Here is a 24,249-nt window from a genome sequence, read left to right as displayed (position 1 = left end):
TCCTGTGTCTGCTCCCCTCCTCCTCCCCTATATATAATATACAGTCCTGCTCCTTTGCTCTGGTCACACTCTGCAGTATTTCGGTTTTTCAGCGCGCGGCTCTCACTTGGTATCGGCAGGTTTGGCGTCTTCCTGTGTCTTCTGCGTTCCCGCTTGCGTCAATGGTTTCTGGTTTGCGCCTGGAATTTGCGCCTCTATCTGATAAACACATTCACGGTTGCGCTTCGTAAAATGCGATTTGGGGGAGGGGAGGAATTATCCGTATTTAATTTTCTTATATATGGAGTTTTCGGTCTTCATTACAGCAGGGGGAGGGGCGGCCGGGGTCGTCTCGCTTTACGGTGGGCGTTGTGATGTCCGTTTGTCACTGGATAGCCGTCACTTGAATCGCACGAGCTACGGTAAACGGACGTCAAGGACTTTAATGGGAAAACGAATGGATCAGCAGGGACGTGGAGCGGCGGGATCCAGCACTAACCAGGACTTTATATGGCGGAAGGAGCGCCATAGTGTGGATAATACCTCTGCTTTCTGTTAACCTTGAGGCCACGCTGCTTACAGGCTGTCGTCGTGGGTGGAGGTCATGTGACCCCTCCCAGACTCCTCTATTTATAGGAACCTTAAAAAGCCGTCCCATTCCCAGCGCGGTATAAATAGCTCTACGTAAACCGGCGCTCGCTGCTCTGGAGGTCTCGGCTCCTGGAAGAAGATCCTGCACGCGTTCTTAAAGGGCCGGTGTCCAGTCTTCTGTCCATGACTCTAAGCTCTGTGTAATTAAGAGACTCTGTTTCTATCCCTTGCCCTTTTCAAGATCTCTGCTTCCTGTTGATGAAAAACAAAAATGTTTCCAAACACCAACCGGTGTTCAGCATTGTAACCAGAATGTCACCGTTTAGCAGCCGCTCTTTTTGAAAACGGCGCGGAATTGAGACCCGGAATATACATCAAAAACGGTGCATATGACTGCGGAGTGTAGATCAACCGCAGCTCTGGGTGTGACTGGAGTACGAGGCTTGCGGGACGTGGAGCTGTAATTTAATCCTGTTCTGCTCGTCCCGTCCTCGCAGTCGCCGTGGTGTATAAATATTTGCTGCGCTATTTCTGGAGACCCCGCTGGTTTGCCCCCTCTCTGTGATCTCCTGCAGCCACGATTCTGCCAGTGATCGCTCCTCCGGGGTGACGGCTGGGGGGGGGGGGGGGGATCGCTGCTCCTCCTCTGGCCTGGTCTGTGGGTTGATATACATTGAGTGTTTGCTGGAGACATCGTGCGGCCTCTCCGGCCCGGGGGCGATCATGTAAGTCACCGGTGCCGTCTCAACCCCCCCCCCCCCCCCCCCCCCCCCCCCCACACGATAGACTGGTCTGCAGGGAGGGGGCGTTTTTGAATTGTACGGTGTCGACTCAGGGAATGGGATCCATAAACCCCAGCGCTGTATAATGTTACGTTGCACACAATCCCACTGCATCTGTAGAGTGGCACTGACAGCTGCTACTTGTTACGTCTCCTCTTCTCACTCGTCCACTGGATGCGTCTCCGTCACCCCCCGATACATTACTGACGTGCAGGTTATCGTACGCCTCCGTCCACCAGTCATCCCGGTCTCTGCCTGCAGTGTAAAGTATGGAGGGTTGTATTCTGAGGATGTTCTGTCTTTGTCACACTAATCACGTTTTCTTCTGTTTCCTCCCCAGATGTCAGTAATGCGGGAACGTAGTGTCCAGTGAGACGTCCTATATACACCCCCGAGAGCGCTGCCCTGAGGACGACGTCAGACATGGATATACGAGGGGCCGCCCCCGTCTGCAGGACTGTCCTGGTGCTTCTGTTGGCCTCCTCAGCCCGGGCGGTCTGGCCGCATGATCCTGCCGTCTTGAGCCGGGACTGGGACAATCAGCTGGAGGCGTCCATGCAGTCCCTCTTCCCTGATGTTAAAGAGACGGTGGCGCCAATGACCGGGATCCCAGACAGCTCCACCGGGGTGGGCAGAGTGTTCAGGATAACGGTCCCCACACATCTGCGTCCTGCCGAGGGAGAGTCCATCAAGGTGAGCGATTCCATGTGGCGGAGATGAGGTGTCTGTCCATGGCTCCCCGTGATAACCCCCCCCCCATCTCTGTGTGTCCTGAGCCTCCTGGTTCATGAATAAAATGCCACAACTACAGTGAACACTGCCACAAAGGCAACTGGGGGAGGGGTTGTGTAACCCTATATTTGCCAGTCTGGACCATCCGCTGTGGGTACTCGCAGCACTTCGTTGTATGACTGTCAGGTGGGGGGCTGATGGAATAAGACGGCGGCGCGGAGCACAATCTTTCTAAGCATTTCAGCTGCACAGACCAGTATACGCCACTGATGGGGGGGCGGCGGCGGCTCTGCATGGACCAGTATACTCCAGTGAAGACCAGTAGGGTGGGAGCGTCGTCCTGTGTGCGGTGGGAGAGTCGCCGGTGCAGCAAGCGGAGGATGGGTGTGACGGGATGTGCAGGTTGTAGCTGCAGCGGTTTTTTGTTAATTTAAGGTGGTGTATTGCTTTGTGGGAAGTCGGCGTACAGGGCAGTAGAGCAGCTGTGTAGGGAAGTGCGATGTCTGGGTCAGCAGAGGTGGAGCGGGGCTTTGTAGGGCAATGGAGGAGGATAAGCAGGAGCGGGGCTGTGGGGGATGAGCGGAGGAAGAGGAGCGGGACAGTGTGGGGCGAGCGGAGGATAAGGAGGAGCGGGGCAGTGTGGGGCGAGCGGAGGATAAGGAGGAGCGGGGCAGTGTGGGGCGAGCGGAGGATAAGGAGGAGCGGGGCAGTGTGGGGCGAGCGGAGGATAAGGAGGAGCGGGGCAGTGTGGGGCGAGCGGAGGATAAGGAGGAGCGGGGCAGTGTGGGGCGAGCGGAGGATAAGGAGGAGCGGGGCAGTGTGGGGCGAGCGGAGGATAAGGAGGAGCGGGGCAGTGTGGGGCGAGCGGAGGATAAGGAGGAGCGGGGCAGTGTGGGGCGAGCGGAGGATAAGGAGGAGCGGGGCTGTGTGGGGCAGCGGAGGAGGAGCGGGGCTGTGTGGGGCAGCGGAGGATAAGGAGGAGCGGGGCAGTGTGGGAGGAGCGGAGGAGGGGTACGGCCGTGTGTACATGGTCGGAGCGGTGTAGGAGTTGGAGACGTTCGGCTTTAGTTGCGGCTTAGTCTGTTCTTGTAGTTCAGCTGGGCCAGGTTTTCTATCTGGGGAAGGGTCATGGACTCGGGGCAGACAGGACGGGTTTATCTTTGCATCGCTGTGTACGCCGGCTCTGGATTATGATATAATAAAGCCTGTAATCCGCAGCCAGCATTGTGGATAGAAGCGGCTCCTGTGGTAGTCTGTACTCTGAGGGAGCTGGTGAGGAGGAGACGAGAGCCGCCGACCCGTGTCACAGAAGACTGAAGCGGCAGAGCGCGCAATGACTCAGTCCTGGACTAACGGAGGACGTGGCTGATCTTCCTGCGTCGCCGCTCCGTTACGGAGCTGTTTGTATTCTGACCGCTGCGCCAATCCCATGAGCGACCATAGACCTCTAGTACGTGACTCCCCGCAGCATGAAGGGGATGCTGGGAAATGTCTCTGCTCGGGCTGCTGCCAGACAAGAAATGTAACCAGAACATACGAGTCTCCCCGACCGCAGCGATTCCAGCGCCACGACCGATCGTCTGTTACCAGACGCGATAATCATTAACCATCGTCCTGTGCGGCCGCCTCTCGTTCTGTGTGCTGGGGGAACATGCTCCCAGAGCCGGCATGTCCGGGGTTAACGGTGAGCGGCTCGGGGGCGGGTCCGTGACGTCTTTTCCCCCGGAGGTCGCCTTTCTCACCATAAATGGCTGCTTGTTGTTCTAAACCAAGGTTTTGCTAGAGGAAAGGCTGACTCCAGAGAGCGCTGCCGGCTAGGCCCTGCCTGACAGTCATTGGTTCGGAGAAGAAACGCCAAAGTGCATTGGCGGCTATAGTGTTAATATACTCCAGTCCCATCCGGAGCAACCAGTAGAATTGTGCTTGCAGCTCTGAAGGTGACTGGAGAGTTTGCTGCTTTGTGTCATGTCCTGGTGGAGGGGAGGCCCCCGAGCAGCTCCGTAGTGTAGATGGATGAGGATTGTGCTGAGAAGGTCACGCTGTGGACACACACGCTCACACTCACTCACTCACTCTCACCTACACACTCACACACACTCAGACACACGCTCACACTCACTCACACTCACCTACACACTCACACCTACACACTCTCACACACACTCACTCACACTCACTCACACTCACTCACACACACTCACACACACACACTCCTAATAGCGGGATACAGAGCTAAAAATACAGCAAGACTTCCTGACTGCAGCACAGAGGATCCCAGCGTGTCAGTCCCAGCTGTGCCGGGGTCTGTATGGAGCGCCCCCTACTGCCCAGTAGTCAGAGCAAACACTGCTTATTACACAGGACTTGGCACTCCGCTTTCCCTGACTCCTGTATGGCAGACTTGTGTTTTAGAAGAGCTGCTCCCTCCTCAGACGCGGGGTGTGCTGGACGGTATTGCACTCTGTGGTTGTCGGTCTTCTTGTCCGGGCCTGTATTTATGTTCTAGCAATATGAGAAGTTGCTGCACGGTGCCCCCCCCCCACCCGTCCTGCTGTAATCTACCACAATCCATGCACCGCCATGCCCGGCTCTCATGGGTGGGGCACAGGACTCTCAGCTGCTTATTATAGCGCACGAGTCACACTTTCCAGAATTCCCCTCGTTCCATCCCCTCAGTTCATTCAGTAACTGGAAGAAGAGGCTCCGGTTTAAAGGGAGCGACCGATGATCTGCACACACTTCCCCTACATCTCCCTGCAGTATAAGGTTATCTGAGGTAAATCCTGCAGTCCCATGTAAATAAAGCTCCAGCATTGTATAATGAAGGGTACTGGACATGTGGTACTGGATGGGGGTACAGGACGGGTGGAGGGAGCCTTGAGAGTGCATGGGGCAGGTAGCTCTGTACTGTCCTGCAGGTAGATGCTTGTAGAGGGTGGTGCGGGACGGTTTGAGGGTGGCATGCGGCAGGTAGAGGGCGGGTGGTGCGGGACGGTTTGAGGGTGGCATGCGGCATGTAGAGGGCGGGTGGTGCGGGACGGTTTGAGGGTGGCATGCGGCAGGTAGAGGGCGGATGGTGCGGGACGGTTTGAGGGTGGCATGCGGCAGGTAGAGGGCGGTGCGGGACGGTTTGAGCGTGGCATGCGACAGGTAGAGGGCGGATGGTGCGGGACGGTTTGAGTGTGGCATGCGGCAGGTAGAGGGCGGGTGGTGCGGGACGGTTTGAGGGTGGCATGCGGCAGGTAGAGGGCGGTGCGGGACGGTTTGAGGGTGGCATGCGGCAGGTAGAGGGCGGATGGTGCGGGACGGTTTGAGGGTGGCATGCGACAGGTAGAGGGCGGATGGTGCGGGACGGTTTGAGCGTGGCATGCGGCAGGTAGAGGGCGGGTGGTGCGGGACGGTTTGAGGGTGGCATGCGACAGGTAGAGGGCGGTGCGGGACGGTTTGAGGGTGGCATGCGACAGGTAGAGGGCGGTGCGGGACGGTTTGAGCGTGGCATGCGGCAGGTAGAGGGCGGTGCGGGACGGTTTGAGCGTGGCATGCGGCAGGTAGAGGGCGGTGCGGGACGGTTTGAGGGTGGCATGCAGCAGGTAGAGGGCGGATGGTGCGGGACGGTTTGAGCGCGGCATGCGACAGGTAGAGGGCGGATGGTGCGGGACGGTTTGAGCGTGGCATGCGACAGGTAGAGCGCGGGTGGTGCGGGACGGTTTGAGGGTGGCATGCGGCAGGTAGAGGGCGGTGCGGGACGGTTTGAGGGTGGCGTGCGGGACGGTTTGAGCGTGGCATGCGACAGGTAGAGGGCGGATGGTGCGGGACGGTTTGAGCGTGGCATGCGGCAGGTAGAGGGCGGGTGGTGCGGGACGGTTTGAGGGTGGCATGCGGCAGGTAGAGGGCGGTGCGGGACGGTTTGAGCGTGGCATGCGACAGGTAGAGGACGGGTGATGCGGGACGGTTTGAGCGTGACATGCGGCAAGTAGAGGACGGGTGGTGCGGGACGATTTGAGCGTGACATGCGGCAAGTAGAGGACGGGTGGTGCGGGACGGTTTGAGCGTGACATGCGGCAGGTAGAGGACAGGCGGTGGGACAGTTTTGAGCGTGGCATGCGGCAGGTAGAGGACGGGCGGTGCGGGACGGTTTGAGCGTGGCATGTGGCAGGTAGATGCTTGTAGAGGACGGGCGGTGCGGGACGGTTTGAGCGTGGCATGCGGCAGGTAGAGGACGGGTGGTGGGGGACGGTTTGAGCGTGGCATGCGGCAGGTAGAGGACGGGTGGTGGGGGACGGTTTGAGCGTGGCATGCGGCAGGTAGATGCTTGTAGAGGACTAGTTCCTGCGGGTAGTTCGGCTTCCACTGATGGGCGCTTCCTGCAGCATTGTAAGTTGTGGTGTGGAGTTACGGGCCTGGCATTGACCATCACAAGTTGCGAATAACCTAAGAGATGGATAGAAAGCTGCAGAACGTGAGAGGAGAACCTGATAGAGCGCAGCACACGTCCCGGCACCAGTTACTGCATGGTAACCGCAGGGCTCCTTCTCTGACCGCCAGTCATGGTCCCTCATCTTGTGACGTAGAGACGCTGGGTTTTTGCCTCATGTCCCTGGTTTTGTTCTGGTCTTTGCTCTGTGATGATCTGGTTTGCCATAGAAGCCGTTCTAGACGGGACGTGGGGCAGATACTCTTCGGCCTCCTCCCTGTCCTCTTTTCTTATGAAGTGATTTGTGACGTTGATGACTCTGAGCCGTTCACTGAACATATTTTTGTTTCTTTCCTCCGTAGATTGATGAGGTTGGGAAGGAGACGCTCCCGTCGTGGCTGCACTGGGAGGACCATGTGCTGGAAGGACTTCCACTGGACAGTGATAAAGGAGTATATGACATTTCCGTCACCACCTTTCTGCTGGCTGCTAACGGCTCCTCTACGCCACAAGCCTCCCATGTCTTTTCCATTGAAGTTCATCCTGAGGATCACAGTGAACCGCAGTCTATCCGACTGGCTGGGCCCGAATCCAATGACATATCACCCTTTTTGTGTGGCACCGATGAGCCCATTACTATCCTTACGGTAATCTTGGATGCCGATTTGACAAAAATGAGTCCAAAGCAGAGAGTGGACCTTCTGAGGAGGATGAGGGACTTCTCCGAGGTGGAGCTGTATCAAATGAAGTTGGTTCCGGTGGTTAATAATAGACTGTTTGATATGTCTGCTTTTATGGCAGGGCCTGGAAATGCTAAGAAAGTGGTTGAGAATGGGGCCTTGCTGTCATGGAAAGTTGGTTGCTCCATGGATCAGAACAGTGTTCCCAATATCAGTTCTGTTGAGGTTCCTGCAAAGCGAGGGACGATGTCTGCCCGGCTCGGTTACCCAGTTGTAGGGTGGCACATTGCCAACAAGAAGCCGCATATGCCTAAAAGGATCCGGAGGCAGATTTACACCACTCCAACCCCAGTGACGGCACTTGGGCCTCCTACCACAGCCGCCCATGAGCCACCTGTAAGGATTGTCCCTACTCCAACGTCACCAGCTATAGCGGGCCCAACGGATACAACTGCCCCTCCGGTCCGTGAGCCGATCCCTCTTCCTGGGAAACCTACCATGACCATAAGAACAAGAGGACAGATAATGCATACTCCAACTCTTACTGTTGTCCATCCAACAAAGGTGGAACCCACAAGCGTGTTTCCTGGTATTCCTCCAACAATGACCCGGCCTTCATATATAGAGCCAACCGCGACCGCCACTCCTCCTTCTGCTACTACGAGAAGGCCGAAGTCCACCCTGAAACCAGCAACAACTCCAAGTACAGATTCATCCACAGCCTCAACCAGAAAACCAACCCGGAGAACCAAACCTCCCAAAACTAGACCTCCTGATACCAAGACCCCACCAACAAAGATCGAGACAACTGCTCCAAGCCGCACACGTACCTCTACCAGCGGCACGCCACGCGTATATAACACGGAACCGGAACTCAAGAACCATGTGGATAAAGTTGTTGCTTGGGTGGGCACCTATTTTGAGGTTAAAATCCCACCAGATACGTTCTACGATAAAGAAGACGGCACCACCGATAATCTTAGACTTACACTTGAGCCCAGGAAAAGCGTCAGTCCTCGTGATAAGATGTGGGTGATCCTCAACAGCACAAGTCAAGTCATGTATGGCATGCCCGATTCTAGTCATGTGGGAGATCATGAATACTACTTAAAAGCTACGGATAAGGGCGGCCTCACCGCTGTAGACGCTCTCGAAATCCAAGTCCGCAACTTGTTCCTCAAGGAGCCATCGCCTATTAAATTTAATGGCAGGTTTCAGGGCGACCACAACTCTGTCGTCAATGACATTAACAAGAAAATCCAGATGGTGAAGAAACTTGGCTTCGCCTTTGGGGATCGGAATAGCAGCTCCATCACGGTGCAGAATATCACCAAGGGCTCCATCGTAGTGGAGTGGACCAATAACACGCTGCCTGTAGACCAGTGTCCAAAAGACCAAATCGAGGCCATCGGAAAGAAGATCTACGATGACCAAGGGAAGCCCAGACAGCACTTCATCGCTGCCATGGAGCCGGAGTTCAGACTTGAGGACATTTCCATGACCCTCACCGGCAGCTGCCAGCACATGCACAGTCACTTTAGGATCCCCCTGACCCCAGACGAACGTGTGGTCACCATGGTTGCCCCAACAGTAGCTGCTGACCGAAATCCCGAGAAGAGCAGCGAGGATGACGTCTACCTTCACACGGTAATCCCGGCCGTGGTGGTGGCCGCCATCTTGTTAATAGCCGGTATAATAGCAATGATTTGTTACCGTAAGAAGAGGAAAGGCAAGTTAACCATCGAGGACCAGGCGACGTTCATCAAGAAAGGGGTTCCTATAATATTTGCGGATGAACTGGACGACTCCAAGCCGCCCCCTTCCTCTAGTATGCCACTGATCCTGAAGGAGGAGAAAGCCCCCCTGCCACCTCCAGAGTACCCCAACCAGAATGTGCCAGAGACCATGCCCTTAAACCACGACAACTTAGGGGAATACACACCTCTTAGGGATGAGGACCCTAATGCTCCCCCTTACCAACCTCCCCCACCTTTCACAGCACCCATGGAGGGGAAAGGCTCTCGCCCCAAAAACATGACCCCTTACCGATCACCACCCCCTTATGTACCCCCTTAATGAACGATGTCCTCTGCGCGGGGCGGATCAGGGCTGGCGGTTCCATACAGAGCGCGGTCGCCTGCAATCTACTGTCACCAGACAGAAAACTCTGCTGTTCTAAGCAAAGAATCAAAGACCTGGAATTTGTTTTCTAGAGACTTGGGGTGCTGAGGCCCCGCTCCCCCACAGCCGCTGACCCGCATGGGACATCCACCATTTTCATATTTGTGTTAATACAAATGTGCGCCCACGTCTAGATTGCAGGCAAAGACGCTGAAGCGGCCGGACTCCCTGACTCCGCTCCGGGGGCCTTCGGTTCTCTGCTGTTTTTTGCCTTTAACACTAACTGTATTTTATTTTGTCCACGTGTGTCTACGACAGGACAGAGGCGCCACATCTATCCTCGCGCGGCGGCGCTGTCCGGAGAACTCACACCGGGTTTTTATTTTATGTTTTTACATTTTAATCCAGTTATTTTATTTGTGATCGGGACGATTAACTTCAGAATAACCCCCCGCTGGAGACCGCTCCATGTACGGCTTGTGTAGGGGGAGGTGGGCGGCCGTCCTCCCCGCTCTGCCCGCAGCCCCCCGCACCGGCACGTCCTGGGTCCGGCTCTTCTTTCTGATCCCGCGGGGGTCGTATGTAAAGATGCAATATTTTTATGTGGTTGATTTCCTTCTGACTGATTCAGCTTCATAATCTCCGCCCATCAATGAAGTCTCTGACCCGGCGCCGCTGATCCCGTCTGGTGCTGGCCCCGGAGTCCACTTATCACCCATTTTTTTAACAAAAAGTTTTGATACAGCCTCAAAGTGTTTTATTACGAAAACTGTCGATTCTGTAACGCTGGCGGTTTGTAGGATTCTTACTAATGTGGGCGATACCCGCGATCGCTCACTCTGCTGCGCCTTCCCCATCATATACGGTTTTTAATGTCCCCTCCCCCCACGGTTTTTGCGTTAACCTTATTTATCACGATTTTGTTGAGTCTTCTGCGGTTTTTGCTTTACTTTTTCCGCTTGGGTTTTCTTATCGTTTTTAGTTTCATTGTGAAGGAAGAAAAGTGATTTGCAATAACGTCTCGAGCCTTTGGCGTTGCGGTGGAGGAGACGGAGCACACGACACACTAAAGCCATAATAAATGTCCTGCTGTGTGTAGCGATGACACTGGATCCGTATTATACCGATCGCTTCTACTCTCACCATTGGTCGATGATTTTATATAAACAGCCAAATGTGTCTGGGCGGGGCCTCGGGGCGGGGCCTGGGGGCGGTGCCGGTGCGTTCTCTGGTTGCGGCACATTGTTTGTTTGGTCATTTTCAGATCGATGAGATTTGCCCCGTTGCTCGGCCTCCCGGTTCAGTTCTTGTGACCACGGAGGCCGGGTCCCCTAAAAATGTAACGCGTCAGCACTGCGGAAGCGGCCATTTTGAGATTTGAGCATCGCCTTCTTTGGGCTACAATCTTAAGAATGTGGTAACTGGTGATATTCCGGAGATGGAGCCGCCGCCCCCACAATGGCCGCCGCCGCTGTGCAGACGCTGGGTACACGTTAAAGCACATTACAAGTTACAAAGAGTTTGTGTAAACCACGAGGGGGAGGGGACGGCCTGGGCTCCACGGCGCCCCCTCCCCACGCGGGCTGCGATTTCATCATGAAACGATTTGCCTTATTACTTGTCCATGATTCTACCCACAATCCCTTTCTGTGCACCATTGATGATGTGTTGCTGCGGCCGCTCGCGCAGGTGGAGCATATAGTGTGTATGTATCTTACAGATCTTGTTATTGTATAGAGACAATAAACCACCGTGACTTTACCTCCCGCGTCTGGTTATTACGCTGCGTCTGACGCCGCTCCACCAATCCGGCCCTGGACCGGGGGCATCTCAACGTGAAGAATGGAGTCAGGCCACGGTCAGTCCCGGCCGCCGCAGTCTATGGTGCAGGGTATATATACTGTATACAGAGGTATATTCCAGACCCGCGTGTGCCGGATCTCAGCCGCGCCTCGTGCAAACGGTGGAGCACGCACTTCCATAGACGTGTCCTGTCGGATCTGCGCACGCTCCTCCCCTAGAAGCAAGGTCGGGTACGGTACATAAAACGACTGCATCATGTACTCTGCTCCTGCCAGGGATGTTGGGGGTTATTGTCCGGATGCGCCCCGTTCCCGGTTTCTGGCTCCACTCTGTGCCTTGGTTCATGTCCTACTGATCGCCATTTACAGAATAATCCCGGACCCGGCCAGAGTGGTCCATTAACCCCTTCTGGGTCATGGTGACGGTCCTCCCGCCATTGTACGTATCTGCGTGTAGTCATTGTCCAGCTGATGTCCCCACCGACTGCCACTATACTCTGCAGAGCACGAGTCCTGCCACCGTAGAGACGCGATCATCTGCATACGAAGTCCTTATTCACACGTCCGTGTCTGTTTTGCACGCGTAAAAGACGCAGCGTTTTTCCTGTGTTGCCGTTCTGTGTACAGTGCGTGTCTGCGGGTTTTTTTTTACGCACGTATGTCACGCGTTTTTTACGTCTGCAAAAAAACCTGAACGTGTTTTATTTTTCTCATCATTTCTTAAGCAACTGGTGCGTGAAAAACGCGAATGTGACTTCAATGGGTGCGCGATGCGCAAAAATCCCCCAAGATTAGGAAAAACACTGAATATCTGAATGGCCCCATTGTATTGCACAGCTCCGTTGTTTTAACACGTGTAACAAGGTCGTAAAATGCGCTGTGTGAATAAGGCCTAAGGCTGTGACCTAAATGAAAATCACGATTAGTAAAAAATTATTTAGGCCAAACCATTAAATTAATGTAGAACCCCCCCCCCCCCCCCCAAGCTGCTGTATAATATACCCCCATAGCTGCCTCCACACAGTATAATGTCCTCATAGCTGCCTCCACACAGTATAATGCCCCCATAGCTGCCTCCACACAGTATAATGCCCCCATAGCTGCCTCCACACAGTATAATGTCCCCATAGCTGCCTCCACACAGTATAATGCCCCCATAGCTGCCCCCACACAGTATAATGCCCCCATAGCTGCCTCCACACAGTATAATGTCCCCATAGCTGCCTCCACACAGTATAATATCCCCATAGCTGCCCCCACACAGTATAATACCCCCATAGCTGCCTCCACACAGTATAATGCCCCCATAGCTGCCTCCACACAGTATAATGTCCTCATAGCTGCCTCCACACAGTATAATGCCCCCATAGCTGCCTCCACACAGTATAATGCCCCCATAGCTGCCTCCACACAGTATAATGTCCCCATAGCTGCCTCCACACAGTATAATACCCCCATAGCTGCCTCCACACAGTATAATGCCCCCATAGCTGCCCCCACACAGTATAATGTCCCCATAGCTGCCTCCACACAGTATAATGTCCCCATAGCTGCCTCCACACAGTATAATGTCCCCATAGCTGCCCCCACACAGTATAATGTCCCCATAACTGCCTCCACACAGTATAATGTCCCCATAGCTGCCTCCACACAGTATAATATCCCCATAGCTGCCCCCACACAGTATAATACCCCCATAGCTGCCTCCACACAGTATAATGCCCCCATAGCTGCCTCCACACAGTATAATGTTCCCATAGCTGCCTCCACACAGTATAATGCCCCCATAGCTGCCTCCACACAGTATAATGTCCTCATAGCTGCCCCCACAGTATAATGCCCCCATAGCTGCCCCCACACAGTATAATGTCCCCATAGCTGCCTCCACACAGTATAATGCCCCCATAGCTGCCTCCACACAGTATAATGCCCCCATAGCTGCCTCCACACAGTATAATGTCCTCATAGCTGCCTCCACACAGTATAATGCCCCCATAGCTGCCTCCACACAGTATAATGTCCCCATAGCTGCCTCCACACAGTATAATACCCCCATAGCTGCCCCCACACAGTATAATGCCCCCATAGCTGCCTCCACACAGTATAATGTCCCCATAGCTGCCTCCACACAGTATAATGTCCCCATAGCTGCCTCCACACAGTATAATGCCCCCATAGCTGCCTCCACACAGTATAATGCCCCCATAGCTGCCTCCACACAGTATAATGTCCCCATAGCTGCCTCCACACAGTATAATGCCCCCATAGCTGCCTCCACACAGTATAATGTCCCCATAGCTGCCTCCACACAGTATAATGCCCCCATAGCTGCCTCCACACAGTATAATGCCCCCATAGCTGCCTCCACACAGTATAATGCCCCCATAGCTGCCTCCACACAGTATAATGTCCTCATAGCTGCCTCCACACAGTATAATGCCCTCATAGCTGCCTCCACACAGTATAATGTCCCCATAGCTGCCTCCACACAGTATAATACCCCCATAGCTGCCTCCACACAGTATAATACCCCCATAGCTGCCCCCACACAGTATAATGCCCCCATAGCTGCCTCCACACAGTATAATGTCCCCATAGCTGCCTCCACACAGTATAATGTCCCCATAGCTGCCTCCACACAGTATAATGTCCCCATAGCTGCCTCCACACAGTATAATGCCCCCATAGCTGCCTCCACACAGTATAATGTCCCCATAGCTGCCTCCACACAGTATAATGTCCCCATAGCTGCCCCCACACAGTATAATGTCCCCATAGCTGCCCCCACACAGTATAATGTCCCCATAGCTGCCCCCACACAGTATAATGTCCCCATAGCTGCCTCCACACAGTATAATGCCCCCATAGCTGCCTCCACACAGTATAATGTCCCATAGCTGCCTCCACACAGTATAATGTCCCCATAGCTGCCTCCACACAGTATATTGCCCCCATAGCTGCCTCCACACAGTATATTGCCCCCATAGCTGCCCCCACACAGTATAATGTCCCCATAGCTGCCCCCACACAGTATAATGTCCCCATAGCTGCCTCTACACAGTATAATGTCCCCATAGCTGCCTCTACACAGTATAATGTCCCCATAGCTGCCTCTACACAGTATAATGTCCCCATAGCTGCCTCCACACAGTATAATGTCCCCATAGCTGCCCCCACACAGTATAATGTCCCCATAGCTGCCTCCACACAGTATAATGACCCCATAGCTGCCCCCACACAGTATAATGTCCCCATAGCTGCCTCCACACAGTATATTGCCCCCATAGCTGCCCCCACACAGTATAATGTCCCCATAGCTGCCCCCACACAGTATAATGTCCCCATAGCTGCCTCCACACAGTATAATGTCCTCATAGCTGCCCCCACAGTATAATGTCCCCATAGCTGCCCCCACACAGTATAATGTCCCCATAGCTGCCCCCACACAGTATAATGCCCCCATAGCTGCCTCCACACAGTATAATGTCCCCATAGCTGCCTCCACACAGTATAATGCCCCCATAGCTGCCTCCACACAGTATAATGCCCCCATAGCTGCCTCCACACAGTATAATGTCCCCATAGCTGCCTCCACACAGTATAATGTCCCCATAGCTGCCTCCACACAGTATAATGTCCCCATAGCTGCCTCCACACAGTATAATGTCCCCATAGCTGCCTCCACACAGTATAATGCCCCCATAGCTGCCTCCACACAGTATAATGTCCCCATAGCTGCCTCCACACAGTATAATGTCCCCATAGCTGCCCCCACACAGTATAATGTCCCCATAGCTGCCCCCACACAGTATAATGTCCCCATAGCTGCCTCCACACAGTATAATGTCCCCATAGCTGCCTCCACACAGTATAATGCCCCCATAGCTGCCTCCACACAGTATAATGTCCCATAGCTGCCTCCACACAGTATATTGCCCCCATAGCTGCCTCCACACAGTATATTGCCCCCATAGCTGCCCCCACACAGTATAATGTCCCCATAGCTGCCCCCACACAGTATAATGTCCCCATAGCTGCCTCTACACAGTATAATGTCCCCATAGCTGCCTCTACACAGTATAATGTCCCCATAGCTGCCTCTACACAGTATAATGTCCCCATAGCTGCCTCCACACAGTATAATGTCCCCATAGCTGCCCCCACACAGTATAATGTCCCCATAGCTGCCTCCACACAGTATAATGACCCCATAGCTGCCCCCACACAGTATAATGTCCCCATAGCTGCCCCCACACAGTATAATGTCCCCATAGCTGCCTCCACACAGTATAATGTCCCCATAGCTGCCTCCACACAGTATAATGTCCCCATAGCTGCCTCCACACAGTATAATGCCCCCATAGCTGCCCCACACAGTATAATGTCCTCATAACTGCCTCCACACAGTATAATGTCCCCATAGCTGCACCCACACAGTATAATGTCCCCATAGCTGCCCCCACACAGTATAATGTCCCCATAGCTGCCCCCACACTGTATAATGCCCCCATAGCTGCCCCCACACAGTATAATGTCCCCATAGCTGCCTCCACACAGTATAATGCCGCCATAGCTGCCTCCACACAGTATAATGTCCCCATAGCTGCCTCCACACAGTAGAATGTCCCCATAGCTGCCTCCACACAGTAGAATGTCCCCATAGCTGCCTCCACACAGTATAATGCCCCCATAGCTGCCCCCACACAGTATAATGTCCCCATAGCTGCCTCCACACAGTATAATGTCCCCATAGCTGCCTCCACACAGTATAATGCCCCCATAGCTGCCTCCACACAGTATAATGCCCCCATAGCTGCCTCCACACAGTATAATGCCCCATAGCTGCCCCCACGCAGTATAATGCCCCCGTAGCTGCCCCCACGCAGTATAATGCCCCCGTAGCTGCCTCCACGCAGTATAATGCCCCCGTAGCTGCCTCCACGCAGTATAATGCCCCCGTAGCTGCCTCCACGCAGTATAATGCCCCCGTAGCTGCCCCCACCCAGTGTAATGCCCCCATAGCCGCCCCCACCCAGTGTAATGCCCCCATAGCCGCCCCCACCCAGTGTAATGCCCCCATAGCCGCCCCCACCCAGTGTAATGCCCCCATAGCTACCTCCACACAGTATAATGCCCCCATAGCCGCCTCCACACAGTATAATGTCCCCATAGCCTCCTCCACACAGTATAATGCCCCCATATCTGCCTCCACACAGTATAATGCCCCCATATCTGCCTCCACACAGTATAATGCCCCCATATCTGCCTCCACACAGTATAATGCCCCCATATCTGCCTCCACACAGTATAATGCCCCCATAGCTGCCTCCACACAGTATAATGTCCCCATAGCTGCCCCCACACAGTATAATGTCCCCATAGCTGCCCCCACACAGTATAATGTCCCCATAGCTGCCTCCACACAGTATAATGTCCCCATAGCTGCCTCCACACAGTATAATGTCCCCATAGCTGCCCCCACACAGTATAATGCCCCCATAGCTGCCTCCACACAGTATAATGCCCCCATAGCTGCCACCACACAGTATAATGTCCCCATAGCTGCCCCCACACAGTATAATGTCCCCATAGCTGCCCCCACACAGTATAATGCCCCCATAGCTGCCTCCACACAGTATAATGTCCCCATAGCTGCCTCCACACAGTATAATGCCCCCATAGCTGCCACCACACAGTATAATGTCCCCATAGCTGCCCCCACACAGTATAATGTCCCCATAGCTGCCTCCACACAGTATAATGTCCCCATAGCTGCCTCCACACAGTATAATGTCCCCATAGCTGCCTCCACACAGTATAATGTCCCCATAGCTGCCTCCACACAGTATAATGTCCCCATAGCTGCCCCCACACAGTATAATGTCCCCATAGCTGCCTCCACACAGTATAATGTCCCCATAGCTGCCCCCACAGAGTATAATGTCCCCATAGCTGCCTCCACACAGTATAATGTCCCCATAGCTGCCTCCACGCAGTATAATGCCCCCATAGCCGCCTCCACGCAGTATAATGTCCCCATAGCCGCCTCCACGCAGTATAATGTCCCCATAGCCGCCTCCACGCAGTATAATGTCCCCATAGCCGCCTCCACGCAGTATAATGCCCCCATAGCTGCCTCCACGCAGTGTAATGCCCCCATAGCCGCCCCCACCCAGTGTAATGCCCCCATAGCCGCCCCCACCCAGTGTAATGCCCCCACAGCCGCCCCCACCCAGTGTAATGCCCCCATAGCTGCCTCCACACAGTATAATGCCCCCATAGCTGCCCCCACACAGTATAATGCCCCCATAGCTGCCACCACACAGTATAATGTCCCCATAGCCGCCCCCACCCAGTGTAATGCCCCCATAGCCGCCCCCACCCAGTATAATGCCCCCATAGCCGCCTCCACACAGTATCAAAAGACTGAAATTCAGAAGGAGACGTCCGTTATCTGCACTGAATTTAGTCTTGTTTTTTAATTATTTGCCCCGCCCTACTGCACACGGCAACCAATCACGGTCCACCTCTGGAGAAATGGCTCCACTTTTTCTTTAGACCATATTCACACGCAAAATCAAAAACGGCTGGAGAAGGGATCGGCTCCTTTTTACTGGGCGGTTTTTTAGGAGCCGTTTTTTAAAACATTCTGAACATAACACCAGTTTTCCCATTGATTTCAATGCGCAGGTGTTTGTGGACGTTTAGGTTTCGTTTTTTTGTTTACGCCACAAAATATGCCTGAAAACTCTACATGTGAACGCTCCCTTACACCAGTTCTCATAAACTCCTCATTATGTTTTTACTTCCTCGTAAGATTTGTAAGATCCCTACTTGCTGTCGGAACGAAAATATTTTTATACAATGTGGCAGTGCAGAGAATCCTCTGAGATAAACACAGCAGCAACACAAATTTCTGTCCTGTCCTGTCCTGTCCTGGACTGATATATTGTAACAACCCTTCATCTGTGTCAGCAGGACTTGGTCATCATGGGTGTTCACTGTTCAGCCTCTGGGTATAAACATGAATGTTCCCATTCACTGACCGCTTGTGAGCACCTGGAGTATAATACAGGATAAGTAATGTAATGTATGTATACAGCGACTCCACCAGCAGAATAGTGAGTGCAGCTCTGGAGTATAATACAGGATATAACTCAGGATCAGTACAGGATAAGTAATGTAATGTATGTACACAGTGACTCCACCAGCAGAATAGTGAGTGCAGCTCTGGAGTATAATACAGGATGTAACTCAGGATCAGTACAGGATAAGTAATGTAATGTATGTACACAGTGACTCCTCCAGCAGAATAGTGAGTGCAGCTCTGGAGTATAATACAGGATGTAACTCAGGATCAGTACAGGATAAGTAATGTAATGTATGTACACAGTGACTCCACCAGCAGAATAGTCAGTGCAGCTCTGGAGTGGGTGGAGTAGGACGTGTGGAGAGAGCTGCTGAGACTACCGTGCAGGCCTTGGATCCAGGGACTTTCCTTATTCTATCTGCCCAGGCCTCATACCATCTGCCTGGGCTTGGAAAGTACCCTGAGGGGGGTTCCATCCTAGGATGGAGCCTCAGACCTCTACCTCCCGGAGCATGCCAGCGGGGGGTAGAGGGTCATCCCAGCTGGCTGGGAATATGCAAACAGTCGCGGGGGTGAGGAGATCATCTCGGGGCAAGGCTGTCCTGGCTCCCCCTGACGCTGGAACCCTGGATAAGGGTATGGAGACGCGGTCCGGCAGGGTGATCGAGGTGTTGTCATCTGGAGAAGGACCAGCGCCGTCCGGACATTTGGATGACGGTCGTGTGGAGGAATGGGGACAGCTGAGGACCGGAGAGACGGTGGAGAACTTCAGCTCCCGTCTGGCTATGCGGTTGGAGGAGTATCGGGACCTCAGGAAGTCGCTGCAACGGAGGTAAGAGGTCCCGATACCTTTTAAATGTGAAATCCTTGTTGGAGGAAATAAAAGAAGTGGAAGAGAGACGTGAGGAGATTTTGGCAGGCGGAGGGGTGTTTGGTGAAAAATTAAAAAATGAAGAGAGGTTTGCCGAGATGGCAGAACCTATAAAAATAGAAAGTGTGGAGGAAGACAGCAGAGCCCCAGACACAGCAAAGGAAATTGTGGGGGAGAAAATGGAGCATGAGAATGCAAAGTCCAGAGAAGGCACAGATTCTGATGCACCCAGGAGCAGTGAGGAGGAGGAGGGTGGACTCACAGCTGGGAATAATCAGGAGAGTTTTGATACTGACAGTGAGCGGCCTCCAGGATTACTTACACAGATCCGTAACGTGGAGTCGCCGGTATCCTTCCAGGGATTTTGTTTCGGTGCAGAGTTACCCGCAGAGGAGGAAAAGCAAAAGAAAAAAAAATTTAAGAAGAAAAAAAAGACAAAGGAAAAAAAATCTGCTGAAGGTTCATTTAAAATGGTGTACACAGCAAGATCCTTCCTGTGCTCTGAGCCAGATGAAAGTCAGGATCAGGGCGCAGGTCCCGCAAGACCCCCAGCTCAAGCCTCTGCAGTGGGGCTGGAGCGGGAATGCGGGGAGAGTGTTACGGGTCCGGCATTAGAACACGTGGTGGTCAAAATGGCGCCGGACGCCAACCCCTGCAAAGGGGGCGGTACTGGTGGCCTGGTGACGCCAGGGGGTGCGTCCCCGTGTCCGGTTAATGGCGAGCCCGGGAAACTGGTCTCTGATGCGAGTCAGCGGTCTGGAGAACGGGTAAACCAGAAACCGGATGTGGTGTCTGAAAGCCGGAAGTCTGTCGGTGTCAAGCCGTCAGACGTTCCGGACAAGGGCGGTCACAGAGGGGGCTCCGGCTCTGTTGGCCACTCCTCTGTGGGAGGGGGGAGTGGTCCGGCGCCGGAGGCGGCTCCAGTGACACCAGTGGCTCCTTCGTCCGCATCACTGAAAAGTGGTGTAGGCGAGAAGGGGGCTGCTGGCGTCGGGGGCGGCGGTGGCCCCTTTCCCAAAAATGTTCCGCACATAGAAAAGATGGAGGTTAATGAGGCGGAGGGCACAGCGGGGACACCGCTTATAACATCTGGTGGCGTCCCTGCAAAGGTGCCTGATGATGCGGAGACTGCAGCAGTGTCTACCCACACAAAATGTACAGGAAAAATACATAACATAGGACCAGGCCTGGCCAGAAGGATGACTGCAGGGGGACCTGGTGGGTTAAATAAAAAAGTTGCGGCTGTGGATGTGGAAACTGCTGGGGGTATGCAGGTGTCTGTAAATAAAGTTGCTGGAGTGTCTGCTGGTAATGGGGTGTTGAGTGCTGTGTCTGTAGGTGGTGAGGTGGTGGGTGGTGGGGATGGGGTATCAACCAGGGGCGATGGGCCTGGCGCTCCTCTTGCTGTGACATCCGGCAGGTCTTATGCTGGTGTGGCAGCGGGGGGACAGCGGGCCCACCCATCTTCATCCTCAAGGTCCGGGGACGGTAACTTGCAACAACGTCTCTTGGACGCTTTAAGAGAGGGAAAGCAAACCCTAACCATAGGGGGAGTGCAGAAGGACCTGTCTTTCTGGATAGACAGATATGGTCTAAATGCCTTCCGAGAGCAACGAGGAGATCAGTGGTCGCTCCCAACAGCCGGGCAGGCTGTAGCCAGGAGGAATGTGGTCCGTCTCCGGTGGCGTGGCAATGATGCGTGCCCTCCCAGAAAGAGGGTGGTGGAGCTGCTGCTGGGGATGGGCTTCAAGGCGAGTGACATCTTTGCCTTGATACATCCTCATGGCTCGGTCGAGTTTGACATCAGCTTTGTTCACCTAGGGGGCCTTGAGGTCTTCTGGGGGAACTACGAGCTGATGAAGGACGAGCCTGGCTGGCGAGACTTTGCTGCACAAGCAATTTCTCGCCAAAGTGGTCCCAAGAGAGTGACCGTTCTTACCCGTAATGAGTCACTCTCTTGTATTGATATCATGACCTGGTTGGGAAGGTACGGAGAGGTAGTAGAGATGCCACGGAAGAACATGGATGAGTTTGGCATCTGGTCAGGGGCCTGGACGTTCATGGTTAAATTAAAGCGTCTGGGACAGACGGTGTCCCACATACCATCGTCTGCTTTCCTGGGAAGAGATCGGATCCTTGTCTTCTACCAGGGGCAGCCGAAGTTGTGTCACCGGTGTGGCGACCCCTCACATTTGAGTGCAGGCTGCAAGGTGCAGAAGTGTGCTCATTGTGGGGGGATTGGTCATCTAGCCGCATCGTGTGACCGTATTCGGTGCAACCTGTGTGGTGACTTAGGTCACCCGTTCAGTCGGTGTCCTCGCTCTGTTGTCAATGCTTGTTCCAAACCTGCGGAGGATGAAAGGAGGGAGGCCTCCGTGGGTGAGGGTGCGGGCAGGGACGATGGGGCACAGGGGCAAGGGAAGAATGCAAAGAAGGGTCCCCCTTCTCGCCAGAGAAGGGCGGAGAAGCGAAGGAAGGAGAGGATTTGGAGGGCGCTCCAGGAAACTGGGACAACCTCTGATTCGGATCTGGATGCCCCCCCTGAATCTGATGCCCCTGGGGAGGCCGAATTGAATGGGGAGATGAGGAGAATCCAAAGGGAGCAGAGGGCTGAGGACTCTCAGTCCTCCCACTATGAAAGTGTGGGAGAGGAAGAGAGGACTCAGCCTACAGCAAAAGGGACACCGGGCAAAACCCAAGGGCCAAATACATCTGGCCCCGCCCTGGCCCAGGAAGGTAAATCCTGTACCCCCTGGTGCGCTCTACTGATCGATACCATGCTCTCGTGGACATTCCAGCCTCTCATACTAAGATGGAGGGCATGGTAGGGCACCCTAGAGTCGTTGAGCCTCCCCTGCTGCAGGGGCCGTTGCCCCCAGAGGGGGAGGTTGACCCGGTACTTGGGGATGAAGATGGGAATAGGGTGGTGAATATGGACTCCTCAGTTTGCAAGAAGCGAGGCAAAGAAGGGGGGTCCTCATCAGATAGAGGGGGGGGTGGGAAGAAGAAAGCCGTCTAACTCAAACATCCATGATGGCGGCACCCACTCCGTTGACGCTGGCATCAATTAACGTTGCCAGCATTAAGTCAGATAGGGCGAGATTTGCAGCCTTTGATTTTCTTGGCCGAGTTGAAGCCGACATTTTGTTTTTGCAGGAGACCAGGCTGTCACTTTTGGCAGACGTCGTTAAATCTAGGAGGGAGTGGCGACGCGGGCCCTCCTACTGGTCTCTTGCGGCTGAGCCCTATAGCGGAGTGGCGGTCCTTTTCACCGCACCGGTAACATGCCGACGGATGATTGAGTTAGAAATGGGGAGGTGCTTGATCTTAGATGTCCTCATGAGGGGACAGGAATTAAGACTAATCAATATATACGGACCCCAGAGCAAATGGGACCGTAAAAGTCTCTTCATGAGGATTAAGCCTTTCCTTTTTTCAGGTCGACAAGTTATCTTTGGAGGGGACTTCAATACTGTCATGAGACCCCGAGATAGAGGAGGTTCCGGAGATAAAAAATTGACCTACGATAGTGTAGCATTAAAAAATATAGTTAGCGATGCTCGCCTGGTGGATATCCACATCAGGCATACCCCAGGCCACTCGGGTTTCACCTATCGTAGAGGTAGTTGTAGGTCTAGGATAGACAGGTTTTTTTTGAAGGAGGAAGCCATCTCTTCACCAGTGTCCGTTGTTGAGGTGGAGTTCTCCGATCACTGTATGATTATTTTCTCTTTGAACATTGCAGAGTCCCTCCAGATGGGAAGAGGTATATGGAGGCTGAATTCTACTCTCTTGGAAGAAGCGGAGATAAGACAGGCCTTTGAGGATTTTCTTCAGAGCCAGGTACCTTTGTTGGATCTCAGTGGTACTAAGTCTGAGTGGTGGGAGTTGTTTAAAGTCCGGGTGGCAGGATTTTTCCGCAGGCTCTCGAGCCTCAGGTCCATGAGTAGGTACCGCCTATATCAGGAACTGAGGAGGAAACTCGAACATCTGGTCTCAACCGGGGGTAGTGGGGAGGAGATCTCCGTGGTGAAAGCTTTGCTCAGGAGGTGTCAGTATGATAGGCACACATCTTTAGTTCTTGAGAGGGATTTCGGGAGGTACCGCTCGCCCGACCCCTACAGGAACTGTAAGATGTCAGTGAGTCGTAAGGTTGTGACAGGACTGATTGATAGTACAGGATCTCTGAAGAGATCCAAATCAGGGATCTTGGAGGTCGTCAGATCCTTCTACTCGCACCTCTTGGGGAAGCAAGATCCAAACCGAGACGAGATGTCGGCTTTCCTGGCTGAAACCATCCCTGAGCCAGGGGTAGACCCCTCTCTCGGTGTTTTGATAGATTCGATCAAGGAAGAGGAAGTGGGATTGGCGATTGATGGGCTTGCCCTCAAAAAATCGCCAGGGCCGGATGGCTTAACATCCGAGTTTTATAAGACTTTTAAAGGAACCCTAGTTCCCCTCTTGACTGAGGTGTTTAATGAGTGCCTTTCCTCGGGTACTTTGCCAATGTCAATGAGGAGGTCGGCCTTGATCGTTTTATCGAAGGGTAAAGACTCGACCCGTATTGAGAATTGGCGTCCCATAGCGCTGCTCAATACGGACAGAAAGGTTCTCGCAAAGGTGCTGTTTAATCGGCTGGTGAAGTTTGCATCCCGGCTCCTTTCGCCGGTCCAGCATTGCTCTGTTTCAGGCCGCAGCACATTTAGTGCTGTCCTCAGTGTCAGAGAGGCAGTGGAGCAGGGAAATTCTGGTCGGTGGGAGGGGTACATCCTGTCCTTGGACCAGGCCAAGGCTTTTGACCGGGTGGACCACGAGTACCTCTGGTCGGTCCTTCTGAGGTACGGCCTACCGGGGGGGTTTGTCAATTGGCTACAGACCTTATACACTGGGGCTGAGACTTTTGCGCTGGTGAACGGTTGGGTTGGAACCCCCTTTGAGGTTGGGTCTGGTGTCCGCCAGGGTTGTCCCTTGAGCCCTTTGCTATATGCGTTCGCAATTGATCCTTTTCTTAAAAGGATCGATCGTGGGCCATTGGCGGGAGTCGGGGCCGGCCTGGAGGGGCTGGAGGCCACTCAGAGGGTGGTTGCGTACGCAGACGACGTCTCCATTTTTGTCTCCTCGAGAGGGGAGGCAGAGTGGGTGATGTCGGAAGTGGAGCGTTACTCATTGGCATCTGGGTCCAAGATC

General features: G+C 53.8%; 1 protein-coding gene across 3 annotated transcripts; it reads left to right on the top strand.

The window, feature by feature from the left end:
• Window positions 1-320: 320 nt before the first annotated feature.
• On the top strand, window positions 321-11,060 carry DAG1 (dystroglycan 1). Of its 3 annotated transcripts, none has more exons than XM_075848793.1 (3): window positions 321-401; window positions 1,693-2,045; window positions 6,861-11,060. In XM_075848793.1, exons 2-3 carry the CDS (start codon window positions 1,776-1,778, stop codon window positions 9,252-9,254), a joined length of 2,664 nt encoding a protein of 887 aa, XP_075704908.1. In that variant the 5' UTR covers window positions 321-401; window positions 1,693-1,775; the 3' UTR covers window positions 9,255-11,060. The 3 variants fall into 3 exon arrangements, with proteins under 3 accessions (XP_075704908.1, XP_075704907.1, XP_075704909.1); XM_075848792.1 differs by lacking the exon at window positions 321-401 and adding an exon at window positions 584-770; XM_075848794.1 differs by lacking the exon at window positions 321-401 and adding an exon at window positions 830-953.
• Window positions 11,061-24,249: the final 13,189 nt, after the last annotated feature.

This window comes from Rhinoderma darwinii, unplaced genomic scaffold, assembly GCF_050947455.1.
Source record: "Rhinoderma darwinii isolate aRhiDar2 unplaced genomic scaffold, aRhiDar2.hap1 Scaffold_488, whole genome shotgun sequence".
NCBI lineage: Eukaryota > Metazoa > Chordata > Amphibia > Anura > Rhinodermatidae > Rhinoderma > Rhinoderma darwinii.
This window is presented reverse-complemented; position numbering and strand designations above follow the sequence as displayed.

Excerpts from the sequence above, each read along its gene's own strand:
- DAG1 (XM_075848793.1), top strand. The coding sequence starts at position 1,776 with ATGGATATACGAGGGGCCGCCCCCGTCTGCAGGACTGTCCTGGTGCTT. Across the intron at positions 2,046-6,860 it reads CCGAGGGAGAGTCCATCAAG|ATTGATGAGGTTGGGAAGGA; the intron begins GTGAGCGATTCC and ends TTTCCTCCGTAG.